Raw genomic sequence first — 22,759 nt, 5'->3', positions numbered from 1 at the left:
TATGGTGTTTTTACACCTTTTACCATAAGAGAGACTAGAGCTCTATATTTAAGAAATGAGGAATTATGTACATGATTTACATTTGACAGATATTTGATCTCATCCTGTTTGTTGTTAACACAACGTCTCAGCTGATACACCCTCCAGCCTTCATCAGACGTCTTGGTGAAATTTCGAACCTGGGTTCTCATTCGATATTATTATTATTATTTTGTTTTTGGATTATTCTATCAGTCTCTTTTGTCAAACTGCTAAGTTACAGGGATGTAAACACACCAGCATTGGTTGTCAAGTGATGTTAGGGGGACAAACACAGACACAAACATATATACACACATACATATATACGATGGGCTTCTTTCAGTTTCTGTCTACCAAATCCACTCACAAGGCTTTGGTCGGCCCGAGGCTATAGTAGAAGAGACTTGCCCAAGGTGCCACGCAGTGGGACTGACCCGGAACCATGTGGTTGGTAAGCAAGCTACTTACCACACAGCCATTCCTGCAGTGGAACATTCTGCTCAAATGGACTTTAAATCATTAGTTCTCGCTTCTCAATCGATACCCAAGCATTTACTATCCTAGATATATGTGTCATTTGAATCTAAAATAAATGGATGAATGGTTATACAGAGAACAGAGAGGAACCAGCAAGATCTAAAAATAGTTCCACAACATAATTTGTCTTTAAATTTCTGGCAGTTTTAATGGGGAAAGGGAAGTTTCTAACACATAAATTCATACTTTATACTTGGAATAACATTAAAACTACAGACTTTGAATAATATTAGAATTACAGATCAGAAGAACATCAGTCAAATACCAGTCAGTGTATCACTATTACTGATAGCAATATGATTGTTAATAGGCAATCGAGCAGTTTAACTGTTTTTGCACACAGCCACGTGTGTGTGTACATGTAGAGATGGGGATATTATTGCCTATACTCTCTCTTTTACTTGTTTCAGTCATTTGACTGCGGCCCTGCTGGAGCACTGCCTTTAGTCAAGCAAATTGACCCCAGTTCTTATTCTTTGGAAGCCTAGTACTTATTTTATTGGTCTCTTTTGCCGAACCACTAAGTTACGGGGACATAAACACACCAGCATCAGTTGTCAAGTGATGTTGGGGGGACAAACATATATATATACATACACATATATACAATGGGCTTCTTTCAGTTTCTGCCTACCAAATCCACTCATAAGGCTTTGGTCGGCCCGAGACTATAGTAGAAGACACAAAAGGTCAAGCTACTTACCACACAGCCACTCCTACACTTACATGGTATAAAAAAATGTAAACCCATTTTAAAAATTCTTTTTAAATGTCAAGATCCTGTCCTAAAATAAGTCCCAAATTTTGGCCCTTTTTATCCTTTCTTAGAAAATCTACAATGAATATACTAAGTGAACTAAATAACTATCCAAACCTTGCATAAATAAACTTTAATTTAATCGGAATCAATTAAAACACACAGATTCTGTTTCAATTATAAAAACAAAACAGCTTTTCACAATTTGACTTCCATGCCATACACAGAATTAATGTCAGTCTCCCTCAAATATATTTCAAAGACTATGAAATGTGGATTATTTTACCAAGAAAAGGAATAGTACAAAAACCATGTGTACTTCATTAAAAAGGAAGGAGGGAAACCCAAAGAAGATATAATAACAATAATAATAATAATAAACTGAAGAAGACAAAGTATAGTTTATATATTTCAAATCAATGTCCTCTTTATGGATACAGTAATTCTAAACATATGTTGAAGTATGCCTGCTTTTATTTTTGAATATATATATATATATAAATACATAAATGATGGCTGTGATATGTATGTGTGTGTGTGTATAAATGAAAGACAAATTTTTAGATTAATAGAACAAATCTAGTTCTGTTTTCCAAAGAAATCCATCTATTTCTCAGAAACATATTTTACTTTCAAATTCAGCATTTTATATTGTGAAATACCACCAAAACAAAAATAACAGTACCAAGAATGTCGTTTTAATATGTATTTTGAAATAACCACAGAAGTTATGGTTTCAAATGACAAGAAAACCAGAAAAATATGTATATGCATTTTATTTTTGTATTTGGTTTGTAAGATTTTTGATGTGAACTTCTGTGCTGAGAGGGTCATTATGCCAGTAATAATCACACACACACACAAGTTCAATTTCACTTCTTTTATTATTAATTAGTCATTTTGTTAATGATTTAACCAATCAACTAATTGACTGTTTGATTAATTGTTTGGCCATTGTTGTCATTAATGAGGCCACGACTGGTGATGAAAGAACTTTGACAAACTTAGCTGATTGACTGAATAATTAAATCATACAATGAATTAGTTAAATGGTTAAATAGCTAATCAACACACTAATAATAAAAAAGAAGTGAAATAGAACCAGTATGTGTATTTATGCACCCAAGGCATAACAAAATATGTGTGATTATATAAATATGAATGTGTGTGTGTGTGTGTGTGTGTGTGCAAATACATAAATTAGAGTAATTTAATGATGTCTGAAATAAATGTATATCAAACAAAGTAAAAATCCTATTACATACAATAAAAAAAAAATCTTTCAAATATTTCCATTCAGCGTGGCCGTTGCCAGTAGTGCCTGACTAGCCCTCATGCCAGTGGCACGTAAAAGCACCCACTACACTCTTGGAGTGGTTGGTGTTAGGAAGGGCATCCAGCTGTAGAAACACTGCCAGATCAGATTGGAGCCTGGTGCAGCCATCTGGTTCACCAGTCCTCAGTCAAATTGTCCAACCCATGCTAGCATGGAAAGCAGATGTTAAACAATGATGATGATAATGATGATTTCTAACTGAAAATGAATTATTGATGTTGAGGACCAGGTCAACACTGTTTAAACAGACTTCTGATCAGAAGGATCCTAGCTTTGATAACCTAAATTTTTTTTAAAGGTGTATCATATTTAGGACTAAGTTATCCAACAAACCTATTTTGTAAGGAATATTTCTTTGCTATTCTTAGCAAGTTGAGTGATTGTATAGAGACTTCTTTATAGGTTTGTCAAGGAATAAGTGGATGATATTGGAACAACCTGTGAAGGTATAATTAACCATTTCTAATTCTACTGGAGCATAACCCAATCTTTTGTCCAGTACAGAGTGTGAAACTCAAATAATGGCCAAAACTTTGTTTTAAATAAATATCTGAATAAACTCTATCATAAGTATTGAGAATTATCTTCTTTCAATTACAAAATGCAAAATTTCTGTTGTGTGTTAATTTAAAGGTTGTTATTCTAAAGATATTTTAAGAACAATGAGTCAACAGCATGTAAAATCACCCATGCTGGCACCGTGCAATGAGCACCCTTGCCAGCACAATACAAAAAGTACCTGTGCTGTCGCTGTGTAAAAGAGCACCTGTGTTGGTTCCCATGCTGGCACCATGTTATAACACTCAGTACAATCTGTAAAGTGGTTGGTATTAGGTAGGACATCTAGCTGTAGAACCCACACCAAAACAGATGACTTGAGCCTAGTACTGACCTCTGGCTTGCCAGCTCCTGCCAAACTGTCCAATCCATGCCAGCATGGAACACAGATGTTAACCCTTTCTTTACTGTATTTATTTTGAGATGCTCTATGTTTCTCTCAGTTATTTTAAATATAGAATTTAGTAAAATAACTTAGTTACCATTCAGCTAGCGTTAGGAACATAAATTCTGACTAAGGTTTGGTAAAAGATTTTAATTCAAAACTTATGAAAACAAGACATTTGTACTCAGAGCCAGAGCCGGTTTCAGCCGGGTTGGTATCAAAAGGGTTAAATGATGATTATGACAACATTTTCTAATGCAGGACTCAGACGGTTGGTATAAAAAGAGTTAAATGACTAAGTTTGAAGCCAACTTTGTTATGATTGGAAAAGTAGAAGTCAAATATCATTAAAAACTAAAATTTCAATATTTATTTTATGGAAACTGAAGTAAGAATACAGTTCATTCGTACTAAGTATGTTTTGACATGTGAATGGTTAAAATCATAAATGAAATGGGTAATAAAAAAATGACCGACAGAAAATTAAATCAAAGATTGACTAAGTTGTACAAAGCCATTCCACTCCTCTCTCTTTTATGTTATCTAAATTGGCAATTTTTCAGTTTCTGCTCCTTTTGTCGTGATTTATATTTTCAGCATAAATATATATTCTAAGTATAAGTATGAAATGCAATGAAACTAAGTAGAATTTATCTGCTTACTACAAAATTATTTCCTTTGAATTAAATCTGTTAAGAAAATTGATTGAATTTGTTTTTTCATAAAGTTATATCAAAGTAGAAGCTATATCATAGCCAATGTGAGACACCAAAGGCATGGGTATTACTATTTTCAAAGCTATATAATATGGCCATTATTTTTGCATGTTATTCTTTTGCTGGTTTCAGTCACTTGACTGCAATCATGCTGAGGTACAATCTTTCCATATTTTGATGTTTCATTTTACCTCAATATTTTGTCTATTTTTTTTTTTCATTAGTTTTGTAAAATATAAAATGTAAAGTGGACATTTGCATGAAGGAGATAACTCAGCAGAAGCTGGAAACCAGATTGATAGAACAAGAGGGTGATAGAAGAGAGAGAGAGTAATGGAAGAAAGAGAGGGTGTGATAGACAGCTACATGAGAGTTGCTAGTAAGGAGGTTGAATAGAATGAACATGAGCGAAAAGAAGATAAAGTGATGAAAGAGAACCAGAGTGAGAAGGTCATGGCAAAGAACCAGAGTGATAGGAGTGAGAGGGCAGTGAAGGAGAGAGTAAAGGGAGACATAGAGAGTAACATAACTATATGAATACAAGCCAGGAGAGTGAACAGAAGCAACATGTGCAGTAGAGGTAGGAATAATGTGTGAGAAAGTGATGAATAGCAATAAAAATTTGTGGTCATAAAAGAGTTGGAGAAATAGATGTCAACAATGATAGGGATAATGGTGGCAGAAGATTGAGAAATATAAAAAAAAGTCAGGTGATATCAAGGAAGCAGAAACTGAGTGTAGATCCAATTTGATGCCATTCTTGTTATACAGGCAATGTAATAGATGGAGTGTTAGCAGAGCAATATAATGAGAGAAGAGGAATGAATAATAGATGAGAAAATAAGAAAGAGAGAGATCCAAATATGGATATTATACATCACCATTCCCAGCATAATTTTTAAGCCCTTTTTCCCATACTTGCATGGTTTGGGTCCATCACAAATTCCACTCCTTATTGTGATGTGTTGACTTGTGCACTTCAATGACCCTGAGTGCTAGGCCAACAGAGTACAAGCTCATGGTTGGGGCTCCCATGTTAAAAAGGTCAAAAGATAGAAACCTGACTATATGGACTGCCTCTTCCCAGAAGTAAAAATGGGTTTGCATAGGACCAACACCCCTTAGGTAGAAAAAAAAGACATTGTTACTGAAGCATTTATGACAATTCAAAACTTCTCACTCATGGGACTGATTAAAGACAGATAGACATCCCAGAGTTGAGAACAGTGGGGAAAAGTCACTGATGGCCTACAATCCAGTGGAAGTGTACTTAATTACATTGGAATAGGTTGGTTGAGTTTACCACAACACAGCACTTTAAAACATGTCTTGTTCTTTGTCATCATCTTCAGCATCTTGAGATTTGTTTTCATCACTTCATCCCATATTGAGATTCCATCCATTTGGAGCACTTGGCACTTCTTTAACCAACAGTCAACCTCCAGACGCACCTTGGAAATTGCAGCCAATTCCTTTTGTATCTAGTTCTTGTATTTTCACTCAACTCGTTAGTTTTCAGACTCACATTACACAACCAGGAGAGCATGCTTACCTTACTTCTTTCCAACTTTCACAAATCTTTTCTATTCAAGCACCAATACACCCTGCACACAGGTCTCACAATCTGTCCTTCACTCTGAGAAAGAAACTCTTTATTGGCAGCAGATGTAATACTTGGTCAACACTTAACTATGATTTCACGACACAAAGGAAACCAGAAATAATCTTCTCCTGGCTAGGATGTACTGAAGCTTATTAGCAAGAGTTAAGTCACATGAAGTAAATACAATCAAGTATGCACCCTAAATACATAATGAGCCTAAGTACATAATAATAATAATAATAATAATAATAATAATAATAAATGAAATTATTGTATACAGTGCTCTGGTGCACCACAACTTGTCAGAAAGTACGTATAAAGCATATGCAGGAATGAGCACTGGATTTCAGTTTAGTGTTTGGATGCAGGTGTAAGTGTGGCTGTGAGGTTAAGAATAGCATTCCAGTTATGCAGTCTTAGTTTCAGTCCCACTATGTGGCACCTTGGGAAAATACCTTCTACTATAGCTCCAGGCTGACCAAAGCTTTGTGAGTGGATTTTGTTGACGAAAACTGAAAGCCTTTCATGTGTGTGTGTGTAGATGGAAAGAGAGAGAGGGAGATATATTTGTGTGTTTGCATGTACTTCTGTTCTGATATCACGTGATGATTGTAAATGAGTATTACAAATGAGTATACAAGTGAGGTTGGTTCCAGTCTTCCATGAAAAATATGTCTAGCTACGGGAAAATATCACCTTGCTTCAAAACAATTGAGAGTTGGTAACAGGAAGAGCATCCAACCACAGAAAATCTGCCTCAATAAATTCCATCTGACCCATTCAAGCATGAATAAGCAGACATTAAATGATGATGATGTTTAACTAGTAGCTTGTATGTTCTAAGTTGGTAAAGTTAGTTTGATTTTTGCAAGTAATAATAAATGCCTAAAAGAAAATCATTTCCAAAAAAGCCATAGTGAAAGATAAGGTAATTGTTAATTGGAATTTTTGCAGCAATATATATGCCTATTTTCACTGAATACCTACTTTCTATTTCTTTTATATGTTTGAAATATCTGACCCAGTTTTTACAATAAAGTTTAAGAATAAAAAATGAAAAGCAATTTCTTCTCTACATGTGATCACTAGTTGAATGTATATTGCATTACTATTATAACATCAATATCTGGAAGAAGCCATGTCGCTAGGTAACCATGTGTGTGTGTGTGCTTGAGTATTTTGACTGCTTTATTTTTTCAAACAGATTTAATATGTTTTCATATAATCCGTAGCCTGTTCATTACTTAACATGATAAATACAGCTTAATATCTAAATAACATATTAAAAAGAATCTTCTCCTATGTATACAATTTGTCACTATTTTGTTAAGAAATCATTGAAGAAAAATTCAAATTTTCTACTTCCTATAATTTCAGGTTTTATTTTTTTGCTTTTCTTTTTTGACAAAATATTGCCTACATTATATAGCAAAACTGAGTTTTGGAAGTACTACGTATTGTGCCCTCCATCCACATTACACACTGACTCGTTCCTACCTCCCATACATTAGGCTTGCCTCTCCCCACCCCAGCTCCTGCAGAGTACTCAACCATGATCTCTTTTGTTCTCCCACTGAAAACTGCATTATCTTTACTACTCCCTGCTACTCATCCCCTAGGGTTTGTAGTTTTGCAAACTGCATAACAACCTCAATAGTGCAGTGGTGACACAAAAAAAAGTCCCCAGTCCATGTTGTAAAGTGGTTGGCATTAGGAAGGGCACTTGGCTGTAGAAACTGTGCTGAAACAGACACTGGAGCACAAGGCAGTCTTTGAACACATTGGATTCACTCAGACTATTTGACCTCTGAAAGTATGGAACATGGACATTAAATAGTGATGATGATAATGATCCCTAAAAAACATCTATATGGATGGAAGCAATGCCTATAGGTTTCCATAGATCTACACACTCTGGCAACAGCCAGATTCTGTGTAACTAGCCAAGCTACCATATGAAAATGTTACCACATGCTAATAAGACAACAGTTTTTAATATTAGATGCAGTACCTGACTAGTGCTTTATTTTATTGAACCCAGAAACATGAATGACAAGGCTGAGCTCAGCATGATTTGAACTTAAAATATGAAGGGCAACAACTAAATTATCACAAATGATTTTTTTTTTTTTTTTACACACTAATGAGTTTACTAATCCACTGCTTTAGTTCTAAAGATACCAGAATAGACAATGAAGTAAGCAAGTAAACAATTGAATAAAAACAGAGATATCTAACTCTTTAGTTGCTGGATATGTTGGAGGCAGAGAATGATGTCAGAAATACATGAAATAAGAGAAAATGTGATTGATATACTTAAGTCTTTCTGAATAGTAATTATTGATTTATTGGAATAATGGTATCTAAATGTTTTAACTTTAAACAGTATACCATTGGGAGAAGAGTTTCCAGATGTTTCCACCTGAGTCTTTCAGAGAAAGAGCAAAGTTTTTGTCTTTGTCCATGGAAGTATGTTTGTAACAACAATATACCACTATTTCTACACTTTCATGAACAGTATATTTTCTCCAGAGTATATATGTATATGTATGTATATATATATATATATATATATTTTCTAGTATATATGTATATGTATGTATGTATATATATATATATATATATATATATATATATATATATTAGTGTATATTTAAACACAAAAAATTGCTCTTAACTGTGGTTTGGACATTTGATTGTTCCTTCTAGCATGTAAGACAACCGGTTATGGGTCACCTCTTTTTGTGTTTAAATGTACACTAATTATATATGGAAAATATGTTGTCTATTGACTTTTTATACATGCTAGGCCACTGGTAGAAACATTTCTATAATTTTTCTACCCTATATTATTATATATATATATATATGTATATACTCTTTTACTTGTTTCGGTCATTTGACTGCAACCATGCTGAAGCATCACCTTTAGTGAGCAAATCGACCACAGGACTTATTTTTTGTAAGCCTAGTACTTATTCTATTGGTCTCTTTTGCCGAACCGCTAAGTTACGGGGACGTAAACATACCACCATCGGTTGTCAAGCGATGTTGGGGGAGGACAAACACAGACACACTAACATATAGACACACACATACATGCATACATACATACATACATATATATACATACATATATACGACAGACTTCTTTCAGTTTCTGTCTACAAAATCCACTCACAAGGCTTTGGTCGGCCTGAGGCTATAGTAGAAGACACTTGCCCAAGATGCCACGCAGTGGGACTGCACCTGGAACCATGTGGTTAGTATGCAAGCTACTTACCACGCAGCCACTCCTAAGCCTATATCTTAATAAACAAAAATGAAGCAAGAGAAACAACTCAGAGTGGATATTTGGATGTATTTAAATAACAGAGACAAATACTGGTATGTCAAATACATATAACATGCATTCTTGAGCCATTAAAATGATTCTGCCTCTAGATGATGCAGCATAATTACCAAGTGGCAATTATGACCAGGTCCACTTGAAAAGAGGAGAGAATCTGAAGATTCAAGAATTCTCAAAGTAGGACACTGTCATGCTGACAAAGGCTACTAAGCCAGGAACATGTGTCTGGAGATAAACAGCATTTAGATGTAGTTCATTACCAGACAATAAGTCTGTCCTTTTCCTCAGTAGCATTTCAGTTTTGGAGCATTTTTGAATATTGAGATTATCTTCCCTTCTGAAGTGAAGCTGGTCTTCAATTGCCATTGGTAAATTATAATACATCCTCCACAGGTAGAGATGTTTTTAGTAAATCAAGAATTTTTGTTGTATAGTATTTGACATACCTGTATTTGTGTGAGTAGGTTCTAAAAAAGTCGTGTTTAAAGGAGTCCAAAAGTAGTTTCTATGTATCTCAGATGTATTTGTGTCTCCCTGTCTTGACGTCACAAGATAGTTATAAATAAATTTCAACATCATAGAGATTCTTTCCTTTCCAATCTTCTGTGAAAACATGTCCAGCCATGATGCAATATCATCTTGCTTGGAAAGGTGGCGAGCTGGCAGAAATGTTAGTACGCCAGGTGAGATGCTTAGCAGTATTTCATCTGTCTTTACATTTGAGTTCAAATTCCGCCGAGGTCAACTTTGACTTTCATCCTTTTGGGGTCGATAAATTAAGTACCAATTGCATACTGGGATCAATCTAATCAACTGCCCCCCACCCTCACCCCAAATTTCGGGCCTTGTGCCTAGAGCAGAAAAGAATATCTTGTTTGAAAAGGCGGTGAGCTGGTAGAAATGTTAGCACACCAGGCAAAATGCTTCGTAGTATTTCATCTGTCTTTATGTTCTGAGTTCAAATTCCGTCATGGTTAACCTTGCCTTTCGTCCTTTCACGGTCGATAAATTAAGTACCAGTTGCATACTGGGGTCAATCTAATTGGATGGCCCCTCCCCAAAAATTTCAGGCCTTGTGCCTAGAGTAGAAAAGAATATTGTGTTTGGAAAGGCGGTGAGCTGGCAGAAACATTAGGACGCCAGACAAAATGCTTGGTGGTATTTCATCTGCCGCTACGTTCTGAGTTCAAATTCCGCCGAGGTCGACTTTGCCTTTCATCCTTTCGGGGTCGATTAAATAAGTACCAGTTACGCACTGAGGTCGATATAATCAATCCGTTTGTCTGTCCTTCTTTGTCCCTCTGTGTTTAGCCCCTTGTGGGTAGTAAAAGAAATAGGTATTTCATCTGTCTTTATGTTCTGAGTTCAAATTCTGCCAAGGTCAACTTCGCCGTTCATCCTTTTGGGGTCAATAAATTAAGTACCAGTTGTGTACTGGGGTCTATTTAATCGATTGGGGCCCTCCCCCAAAATTTCAGGCCTTGTGCCTAGAGTAGAAAAGAATATTATCTTGTTTGGAAACAAGTGAGAGTTGGTTAAAAGCGTAGGTAACTGAAGAAAATTTGGTTCAATGAATTTTATTTGATCCATCCAAGCAGGGAAAAATGAATGTTAAAATGATGATGATGAAATATTTATGTATGTGTATAATCAATATTGACAATACATGGCATAGGAGTGGCTATTGTATATATTTATGTGCACCTATTGTATATCTTTATGTCTGTGTTTGTTCCCCACCACTGATTTACAACTGGTTTTGATGTGTTTATGTCCTCATAACTTAGCAGCTCAGCAAAAGAGACTGATAGAATAAATACCAGGATTAAAAAGAAAACAAGCACTGGAGTCGATAAGTTCGACTAAAATTCCTCAAGGTGGTGCCCCAGCATGACCACAGCCTAATGACTGAAACAAGTGGAGAATAAAAGATATATAAATAAAATATTCATATCAGTGAACAGTGATTTGTGAACCTGAAATAACTTTCTAAGACCCAAAATAAATGAGAGGCTGCAACACTGGTAGATCAGATTAATTTATATGATTAACCGTTCCTCTCTGCAGCAACTGATACGGCTTAGATTTGGAGTTTCAATTTAATTATTTTCCTTCAAGGGATTGGATGGAATTATTTTCTCTTCGGATATATTACGATATCGGTCAATTACGCGGAACATTGAATATCCTACACTTGTAATAGATGCCAACTTGACTTCAAACATCTATTATTTTTTTTTTTTCAAAGTGAAAGGGATGGTCACATTTATTGAATATAATATGACAATAGAATGAGCAATGCTCCTGTGAGGCAGAAACTCTCCTAAATAATAATAATAATAATAATAATAATAATAATTGTAAAGTTTGAGAAATCAGTGAGTCACTTGGTTGTACCTTCCTAATAAAATTAGCTCGCATCTAGTCTACAGTAATAATACTACTTCTGCTACCATTGCAACTACTACTACTACTATCACCACCACCACCTTGTGTCTGACCAACAGAATTCTACCACTACTACTACCACCACAACCACCACTATTATTTTCACTACAGTTACTACAACCATCACTACTGTTATCACAATTATAACTACTACCACTACTACTATACTACTACCACCAACATTACTATCACTATTACTACCATTACCATCACCACTACAACCACTACTACTACTACTGTTGCTGCTACTAACACAAGAACAACCATTTCTGAAATAGGTACATCATCTTCCACGTAAAGAGTACCTCTGCTGGCACCATGTAAAAAGCATCCAAACTAGCACCATGTAACAGGTACCTATGCCTACCCAGTACACAGCTGGTACTTATTTCATCAACTCCGTAAAGAGGATGAAAAGTAAAGCCAAACTTGGTAGAATTTGAACTCAGAAAATACAGGTGGATGAAACGGTCTAAGCATTTTGTCCTACATGCTAACGTTTCCGCCAGCTCGCCACCTTAATAATAATAATTATAATAAAAATCCTTTCTACTATAGCCACAAGGCCTGAAATTTGGAGGGAGGGTGCCAGTCGATTAGATCGACCCCAGCACACAACTGGTACTTAATTTATTGACCCCAAAAGGATGAAAGTAAAGTCATCGTCAGTGGAATAATAATTACGATAATAATATTTACAATAATATTCTGTTGTGTCCGGGGAGTCATTTTCTTTTTGTGCCTTATAATTTAACACACTCACCGGTAAAATTTCCACTTATTTCTTATTTTTATTTTCCTAAAATTTTCGTTGCATCTTGCAACCTTTTCAATAGTCTTGACTCTGTCCGTTATTTACACTGCATTCCTTTTTGTTTGTTTGTGCGCACATGTGAGAGTCAGTGTGTGTAAAGAATCTTGCAAACCAAATCCAAAAACGAAATATTTACAATAATAGTAAATGAAGAAGTAGAAATGGGAGTGTGTTGAACAAATAAGTAAAAAAGTCAAACTAAATAGATCATCATACGAATGGTGAAAAGCAAGAATCAAAACAATGACTTAATATGTTCTGGTTGATTCAAGCATGAATATGTTAATTGTTGTTGTTTTATCATAGGAGAATAATTTCTCCTTCGAGATGAATGCATATTAATAACACAATTAATTACCATAACAGGACTGTAGGACATGTAGTGTTTCAACAGTATTATGTCTCGTCAGCCAAAGACTCCTTGAACTAAGGAACATAACAAGGTCATGGCTCTGGTTTATAACCTCGGCAAACAGATTAAGAATAAATATGCAATTTATTGTATCAAACTAAATGTCTTGTAGCATTTACTTATGTTTCTATCAATTCCAAGCTCAAATCCCAAACAGTTGGCCCTGGCTGGGGAGAGTATACTGTTGAGTAGTTCACTGAATCAGAAGCCATTACAATACTTATGTCTTTATTGCCTACAAGGGGCTAAATACAGAGGGGACAAACAAGGATAGACAAAGGGATTAAGTCAATTACATCAACCCCAGTGCGAATGTGTTGATGAAGGAAACTTTATCAATCAGTCAGATGGTCTCCATTTAGATGTAGTTTTTAAGACACTTGAGAGAGTAACATCAGCTGCTGTAGCACTGTTCCATACAGCTCTTATCGTTTACATGTTTCAGTCATTGGATTGCGGACATGCTGGAGTTCCGCATTGAAGGGTTTAGTCTAACAAAACCCCTGTACTTACTTTTGAAGTCTGGTATGTATTCTTTTTTCTTTACTGCCAACAAGGGGCTACACACAGAGGGAACAAACAAGGACAGACAAACAGATTAAGTCGATTACATCGACCCCAGTGCATAACTGGTATTTATTTATCGGCCCCAAAAGGATGAAAAGCAAGGTCGACCTTGGTGGAATTTGAATTCAGAACGTAATGGCAGACAAAATACCACTAGGCATTTTGCCTGGCGTGCTAACGTTTCTGCCAGCTCGCTGCCTTTGCCTAGTACATATTCTATTCTTTTAATGAATCACTAAGTTATAGTAACATAAACAAACCAAGAACAGTTACCAAGTAAAGAGAGAGGGGGAGTAAACACAGAAACAGACACACACGATGAGCTTCCACACAGTTTCCAAATTTATACACAAAACATTGGTTGGCCCAGGTGTACAGTAAAAGACACAAGCCTAAGGTACCACACAATGGGACAGAATCCAAAACCACATGGTTAGAAAGTAAGCTTCTTAGCCACATAGTCATGCCTGTGGCTATATGTGGGCAAAACTCATGTGAATGATCTGAGACATCATCAGCAATGTGTTCTGAGATCATCAGGTTTTAAGGTCTTTCAACACCAGATACTTTTGCCCAGGTAACCCAGCTGAAGTAGATCACACCCTGACTTGCATCTCAGCAGTAACAGTCCACAGGGGTGATCTTACAGTACAAGTACCATAACAGCCAATTATAAACCCATGTGGGTTTGTTTACATTTCTGAAGAAAAAAGAAACCCTTTTCTCCACCCCTAACCCTAACACAAACCCTAACCTCCCATATATAAAAAAAAAACTTTACGGAGTGTGACGATCTTCTTCTTCAAATGTAAACAAACACACATGGCAGTTATGGTACTTGTACCGAAAGATGGCTGTCCACAGATTATCTCTCTTAATCTACTGCCAAACACACATGGCAGTTATGGTACTTGTACCGAAAGATGGTTGTCCACAGATTATCTCTCTTAATCTACTGCCAAACACACATGGCAGTTATGGTACTTGTACCGAAAGATGGCTGTCCACAGATTATCTCTCTTAATCTACTGCCAAACACACATGGCAGTTATGGTACTTGTACCGAAAGATGGTTGTCCACAGATTATCTCTCTTAATCTACTGCCAAACACACATGGCAGTTATGGTACTTGTACCGAAAGATGGCAGTCCACAGATTATCTCTCTTAATCTACTGCCATTTGGTGGCTTTCTCTGCAGTTTCACAAACAAATCATTTTGACCTAGTTTGTCAAAATTAAAATTTCTTCAATAATTTTGTTGTTGGAGTGTCTTTTACATGTATACATATATTTTGGTTTTATATGAATGCTTATGGATAAGCTTTTTATGACATGACATGGCAAGATATTTGTTAAAGTCCATTGCTTGTCACCTAAAAATCTGCGGCATATCACTGTCACTGTAGATATACATGTCAAATGTTTGCTATCACTGGTATACGGGGATAAGTTTCATATATATATCTGAATTTTTGATTTTTTTTTTTAATTTGAACTATATCTGCTAAACACATTACACATGGTGTGTGATTAAGATAAATTAAACTCTAAACTGCAAGTAATTTAGATCTAGAGGTATATATAACTTTCATACCTTCATAGTGCAGAGGTCTTGTAATGACCTGGAAACAATTCTTGGTGATGACATGTACAATCTAAGTAGTTTGTTCTGGAGAACTATTAGATGTGGAAATATGTAAATTTTTCAAAAACCTTTCATCTAGCAGTGCTCTTGGAAAGCATTGCTTGCTCTGAATAAACTCTTGAGGAACAGGAGTGTTGGAGCAGACAGTAAGTGAACTTGTTAGAAGTGTGCAGAGGGTGTTGAAGCCATCCAGTATATATTCATTTAGTGTTGTAGTTGTTGGTGTCTGTGCAGCACATAACTGATTTATGTGTTTATGTTGAACAGCCATTATCACACACAGAACATTCGGCTATTAAGTCAAGTATACTGGAAAAGAAAAGCAAACTTCCCTTTCCTGATAGCCACAGCAAAGGAAGTTGTGTGACAGATGTGGACGGCAAGGCTTGAAGGCAAGGCTTTGAAGGCAAAGCTTAAGGCGGTGAGCTGGCAGAAACGTTAGCATGCCAGGTGAAATGCGTAGCCGTATTTTGTCTGCCATTACGTTCTGAGTTCAAATTCCGCCGAGGTCAACTTTGCCTTTCATCCTTTCGGGGTCGATAAATTAAGTACCAGTTACGCACTGGGGTCGATATAATCGACTTAATCCGTTTCTCTGTCCTTGTTTGTTCTCTCTGTGTTTAGCCCCCTGTGGGTAGTAAAGAAATAGGTATTTCATCTGCCGTTACGTTCTGAGTTCAAATTCCGCCGAGGTCGACTTTGCCTTTCATCCTTTCGGTGTCGATAAATTAAGTACCAGTTATGCACTGGGATTGATGTAGTCGACTTGACCCCTTTGTCTGTCCTTGTTTGTCCCCTCTATGTTTAGCTCCTTGTGGGCAATAAAGAAATTAGATGAGGACAGCAAGGCTTGAAGGCAAGGCTTTCCTCTCAGGTCATGTACCCATCAACTTCTTCAGAGCAAGCTGAGAATAGAGCGGATGATGCTTCTCTCCAGTAAATTTTATGAGAGACTAACAATGTGGTTGAAAGTTGGCAACAACAACTGGAGGAAGGTACTTGCTCATAGTGTGTCACGGTAAACTGGGGTTTTATGTAGCTTTCTCCAAACTACTCTAAATGATTAAACCCACCATTTAAGGGGTTCTTTCTTCTTGTTAATGTCATTTATTAATGTCCCTTTATTACTAATGTCGATCTTGCCCTTTTACTTGATGTGAACTCTCCACTGTCTTTTTATGGTTTTCCATTGGATTTATTTTTCCTTTGTACTAAATTCCAACTTCTTGAACCCTCATGGTGCATAAAAGCAATTTTTATCATTGTTATTATTATTAATTCAGAAATACTGACATTATTATTATTATTATTATTATTATTATTATTAATTCAGAAATACTGACATTATTATTATTATTATTATTATTCAGAAATACTGACATTATTATTATTATTATTATTATTATTAATTCAGAAATACTGACATTATTATTATTATTATTATTATTAATTCAGAAATACTGACATTATTATTATTATTATTATTATTATTATTAATTCAGAAATACTGACGACATCATCATCATCATTATTATTATTATTAATAACTGATCAATACTAAAAAAGAAGTTATAACAGCAAAGAAACTTAAAAAAACTAATTTTTTTTTTTTTTTACTTTGACAAATGAATAGTTAAAAAAAAAAGGAGAAAAGAGGAATCAATAAAAGGCATAAAAATCTATCGTAAAATGAACAGAAATCATAAAACAAAATTAAATTGACATTTGAAGACGAAATATCTTTTAAATGAAGAAAAATAATAATAATAATAAATAAAAATAACAGCTAATCAAAAGAACTGCCAAACAAGCATTAATCACTCATTGAGGAGATATTTGTTTGGGGGCAATTTCTAAAACTAATTGACCATTTGATGCAAGTATGATAAATGGGCTTCATCAAAAGAAAGGGGGGAAAAAAACCCTTTCTTTCCCACCCTCCATCAAAAGTCAGTTGGTTGAGGCTATTCACACCTCTCACAAGTAATGCCTCCTTGAGATTTTTACAAAAAGAAAGAAAGAATGAAAGAAAGAAGAAAATTATCCCTGTGTTAACCCTTTCAGGTTTAACTGCTCATAAATGAAGAGCCGGAAGGAATTAATTGATATTACTGCCAGGAAATTTATTGCAATCTTATCCAAGGACCCAGCTTTCAGAGATACAACGCCATCATCATTACTTCAACAGTAATTGTTTCTGATTCAGTGGGGAACAAGGCCAATAATTTTGAGGGGAGAGGTTTAGTCAATACTTTTGACCCCAGTATTCAGTCGACTTTGTAGAAAAGAAAGGCAAGGTTGACCTTGGCAGGAACTGAACTGGTAATAATAGCTTCTGACTTCAGCACAATGCTAGTAATCTTGACAGAAGAGGGGAACCTGTCAATAACACTGACCCCTAGAAGAGCTTGACAAGTATTTTATCAACACTGGTAAAAAAAGGCAAAGTTGACCTTGGTAGGGTTTCAAATCAGAATGTGAAGATTCAGAACAAATGCTGCAAAGCATTAAGTCCAACCTAAATGGCTCTGCCAGCTTGCTGCCACATAATAATAATAATAAATTATTATTATTGGAGGCACGTGGCTTAGTGGTTAGGGTGTTGAACTCATGATCATAAGGTTGTGGTTTCGATTCCTGGACTGGGCGATGCATTGTGTTCTTGAGCAAAACACTTCATTTCACATTGCTCCAGTTCACTCAGCTGGCAAAAATGAGTAATCTTGCGACAGACCGGCATCCTGTCCAGGTGGAGAATTTCTACGCCAGTGAAACTGGGAAACTGGCCCTTATGAGCCTGGCATGGCTCAAGAAGAAAAATTTATTTTGTTATTATTATCATTATTATTCTTATTATCATTATTATTATTAAAGCAGCAAGCTGGTAGAATCATTAGCATACCAGACAAAATGCTTAGAAGTATTTCATCTGCCGTTATGTTCTGAGTTCAAATTCCACTGAGGTCAACTTTGCCTTTCATCCTTTCAGGATTGATAAATTAAGTACCAGTGAAACACTGGGCTTGATATAACCAACTAGTTCCCTCCCCAAAATTTTCAGGCCTTGTGCCTTTAGTAGAAATTATTATTATTATTATTATTATTATTATTAATATTATCAAGACGGCAAGCTGACAGAATCGTTAGCACACTGGGCAAAATGCTTAGTGGTATTTCATCTGCTGCTACGTTCTGAGTTCAAATTCTGCCAAGGTCAGTTTTGTCATTCATCCTTTTGAGGTTAATGATATAAGTACCAGTAAAACACTGGGGTTGATGCAATTGATTGAATCCCTTCACCAAATTTGAAGGACTTATTCTTTGCAAGCCTAGTACTTATTCTGTCAGTCTCTTTTGCCAAACCACTAAGTTATGGGGACGTAAACACACCAGCATCGGTTGTCAAGCGATGTTGAGGGAACAAACACAGACACACAAACATATACACACACACAAACATACACACACACACATATATACGACAGGCTTCTTTCAGTTTCCGTCTACCAAATCCACTCACAAGGCTTTAGTCAGCCCGGGGCTATAGTAGAAGACACTTGCCCAAGGTACCATGCAGTGGGACTGAACCTGGAACCATGTGGTTCATAAGCAAGCTACTTACCACACAGCCACTCCTAACAATAATTGTTTTATAACATTCTTTCATCATCATCATCATAATTTAATGTCTATTGTCCATGCTAGCATGGGTTGGACAGTTTGACCAGGGCTGGCAAGCTGAAAGGCTGTACCAGATTCTAGTCTGATTTAGCACAGTTTCTATGGCTGGATGCCCTTCCTAACGCCAACCACACTGAGAGTGTAGTGGGTGCTTTTTACATACCATTGATGTGACACTGGCATCAGTTATGACTATGATCTCACCTGGCTTGACTGGCCTTCCCAAGCATGGTATATCACGAAAGGTCTCGGTCACCCAAAGCTCAAACAGTAGTTTTTAAGTGCCTCGGGCACAGGTGCCTAAATATTATCTGGAATTGTATTAAAAAATTGTTAAAGTATTTTGTGCATTATAGAAGCATAACCAATTTATTGCACATAAGTCCTAACAGCAAACCCTTACACAGACCCCCAAGGGTCATGAGATCCCCAGTTGAGAACCATTAGTTCTTTATTGATATTTTATTTTATTGAGCTGAAGGAATGAAAGACGAAGTGAATATTGGTAGGATTTGAACTCAGGATGTAAAGAACCATGACTTAATACAGCAAGGCAATTTTATCCATGGTACTTTACTGATCCCCAGAGAATGAAAAAGCAAAACTGACTTCAGCAGGATTTGAATCCAGAACATAAAGAGCTAGAATAAATGGCTACAAGACATTTTTTTCAAAACTCATGATATTACCAAGCACCCCAGTTATTATTATAATAATATTAATAATAATAATAATAATAATAATAATAAAATAATAATAATAATGAACAATAATTTAGAAAAGGCGCCTCACTGTATGTTTGTTAATAGGAAATTTAATATTTATTTATATAAAATTTGCCAGAAGTATAGTAAAAAAACTATGGCAAATATTTCTCTTATAAAGGTGAAAATATATTATTGTATACTATATTATAAAAATAACCATTCCATAAAGAATATTGATTTCTTTTGATGATGCACCAAACCAAACTTTCACAAAGGAGTGTTGAGTACTGAAGTGAATAAATCATGGTATGTTAGTGGTACTTATTTTTTTCATCCAAGAGAATGAAAGAGGAAAATATTGGTAACAGGATTTTAGTTCAAACCAAGAAAACTAGGAAAAAAAACACAGGCACTGCATTCATTCTATCAACTTTTGTAGATTTCAGAAGATTGAGAAAATACAAAAAGGGGCCAGAAGTTACTAGCCATACTTTACCTCAAAACCTTACCTGAATAATAATAATAATAATAATAATAATAATAATAATAATAATAATAATAATAATATAATAATAATAACAATAATAATATTGGCACACAGCCAATAATTTTGAGGTGGGGGAACAATTACATCAAACCCAGTACTTAACTTGTACTTATTTTATCAACCCCAGAAGGCTAAAAGACAATGTCAACCTCAATGGAATTTGAACTCAGAATGTAAATCTGGCATGCGAATGATTCTGCCAGCTCACCACCTTAATAATAACAATAATAACAATAATAATTCTTTCTATTATAGGCATAAGGCCTGATATTTTGGAGGAGGAGGTTAGGTGATTACATCGATCCCAATGTTCAACTGGTACTTAATTTATTGACTCTGGAAGGATGAAAAGCAAAGTCAGCTTTGGAGGAATTTGAACTCAGAATGTGAAGCTAGAAGAAATGCTGTGAAGCATTTTATCCAGCATGGTAATGATTCTGCCAGCTTGCCACTATAATAGTAGTAGTGGTGGTGGTGGTGATGACAATGATGATAATTAGAGGCAGTGATAAAATAATAATAATGAAATTATTGTATACAGAGCTCAGGTGCACCACAACTTGTCAGAAAGTGCGCATAAAGTATATGCAGTAATGTACAAATGTCTGGAAAGTGAACAGTGTCAGATACATGCTTGCGTGTGTATGGAGGGGAGAAAATCAGGTGTAGTGTTGGTGAATCTCAGGAAGCATGGAAGTTTCGAAGGATGCAGTGCTCTGACAATTAACAACTGATGCTGGCAGTTTGTTCCATGCTTCAGCAACTCTTAGCGTGAAAAAATGTTTCTGAAAGTAATGGGAGCTGTGCTGTTTTCTGACTTTGTAAACATGTCTACGGGTGTTAGACAGATGGAGTTTGAAAAGGTTCTCAGAGTTATTGTTAGTAAGATGGTTAATAATTTTATTGGTGTCTGCCAAGTCAGCTGCCAGATGTCGGAGTTTCAATGTATCCATGCCCAAGGAAGTAAGGCATTAAGAATATGGCAAATGCTTGATGGAGAGTATTCTCTTGGTTGCACGTCGCTGAACGGCTTCCAGACGATTAATATCCTGGGCAAGATAGGGGTTCCAGACCGGTGATGCAAATTCCAGGTGAGGTCATACAATAGCTATATAAAGCCACAGATAGATAGCTGGAGAGTGGCTCACAGGATTCGGTGAGTGATGCCAAGACACTCTCAGCCTTCTTGGCAATTTTAGCGATGTGTTTTGTCCAACGCAAATCACTGTCAACAATAACACCCAGGTCATGTTCACACAAAGACTTTTTGAGATTAGTATAAGTAGACGCTGGGTTTTTCCTCCCAAAATGCATGGTGGTACATTTGTCCACAGGCAGCTTGAGTTGCCAGTCCATGATCCACTGCTGATGATATTAGTGGTAAAAATGAAGGTGGTGGTGGTGATGATGATGATAAATATTGTCTGACCAGCATTTTAACTATGACTGTCTCATCTTTATTTTTTATTTTATTAATTTTTTTTTTTTTTGTATATCATATCAAGATCAAGAAGCTGAAATTTTCAAGAAATGTGACTGCTAGTAAGAAAGGTGACTCAGTAAAATCATAAGCAAATAAATAATTACCCGATATGGTTAATCCCAGCGTACATCCTTCTGCTTTATACAGTTCTACTATGGCAATCCCTCTTCGTTCTTCTGTAATTAGAAAACAAACAAAAAACTGAAATTTTGCTATCATCATCAAAAACAACAACAGTTTACGTAAATATAACATACTCCATTAAACAGCAATATTTCTGGTGAATATTATTTATCTTGTAGCAGAATCTCTCACTGAAGACTGAGGAAAATGCTCAGCTGACGGAAGGTCACCTGTATATAACGAGCATTTAGAGTTATCATTGTCATTGATGTCATTTAGCCCCAGGTCAGCTCTGAGCCCAAAACCTATGATCAAAAGCATTTTGGCTATGTCTGTTCTATTGAACAGGTTGCAAGAAGAAACGAAAATTTTAGAAAAAATAAATAAGTAGGCATAGCAGTGGCAGTGTGGTAAGTAGCTTACTTACAAACCACATGGTTCCGGGTTCAGTCCCACTGCATGGCACCATGGGCAAGTGTCTTCTACTAAAGCCTCGGGCCAACCAAAGCCTTGTGAGTGGATCTGGTAGATGGAAACTGAAAGAAGCCCGTCGTATATATGTATATATATATATATATATATGTATGTGTGTGTGTGTGTGTGTGTGTGTTTGTGTGCCTGTTTGTCTCCATTGCTGTTTAATGGAGTTGACAGCTGATGCTGATGTGTTTACATCCCTGTAACTTAGCAGTTCGGCAAAAAAGACCGATAGAATAAGTCCTGGGGTTGATTTGCTCGACTAAAGGCGGTGCTCCAGCATGGCAACAGTCAACTGACTGAAACAAGTAAAAGAGTAAGTAAATGAGTGGAAATCAAATCGGTGAGTGTATTAAATAATAAGGCGCTAAAAGAGAATGACTCTTCCCAGACACAATAAAATATGCCTCAACACATGAATTCACATAAAGAATCTTCCAAACCAAACACAAAAACGAAATATTCTATCATTGTTTTCCAAGTATGAACACTTGTTCTTCACACCTATCACATACATTTACTATTTTGCCCACTTTTATCACTATCCATCACTCTCAGCCACCCTTTAACAACAATCACTACCACTCT

The 22,759-nt window shown here is 35.9% G+C and overlaps 1 protein-coding gene across 12 annotated transcripts in view; it reads right to left on the bottom strand.

The window, feature by feature from the left end:
* The window catches only part of LOC115212289 (glutamate receptor-interacting protein 2), a 661,282-nt gene that overhangs the window by 184,740 nt on the left and 453,783 nt on the right, over positions 1-22,759 (bottom strand). For all 12 annotated transcript variants that reach the window (XM_036504756.1, XM_036504731.1, XM_036504740.1 and 9 more), the window contains one exon: positions 21,676-21,747. In XM_036504756.1, coding sequence (XP_036360649.1) covers positions 21,676-21,747 — 72 coding nt within the window. The remainder of the gene's footprint in view (positions 1-21,675; positions 21,748-22,759) is intronic.

Source organism: Octopus sinensis, linkage group LG1, assembly GCF_006345805.1.
Source record: "Octopus sinensis linkage group LG1, ASM634580v1, whole genome shotgun sequence".
In the NCBI taxonomy this organism is placed as follows: Eukaryota; Metazoa; Mollusca; class Cephalopoda; order Octopoda; family Octopodidae; genus Octopus; species Octopus sinensis.
Note: the sequence above shows the minus strand (reverse complement) of the source record. Positions and strands in the feature narration are given on the sequence as shown.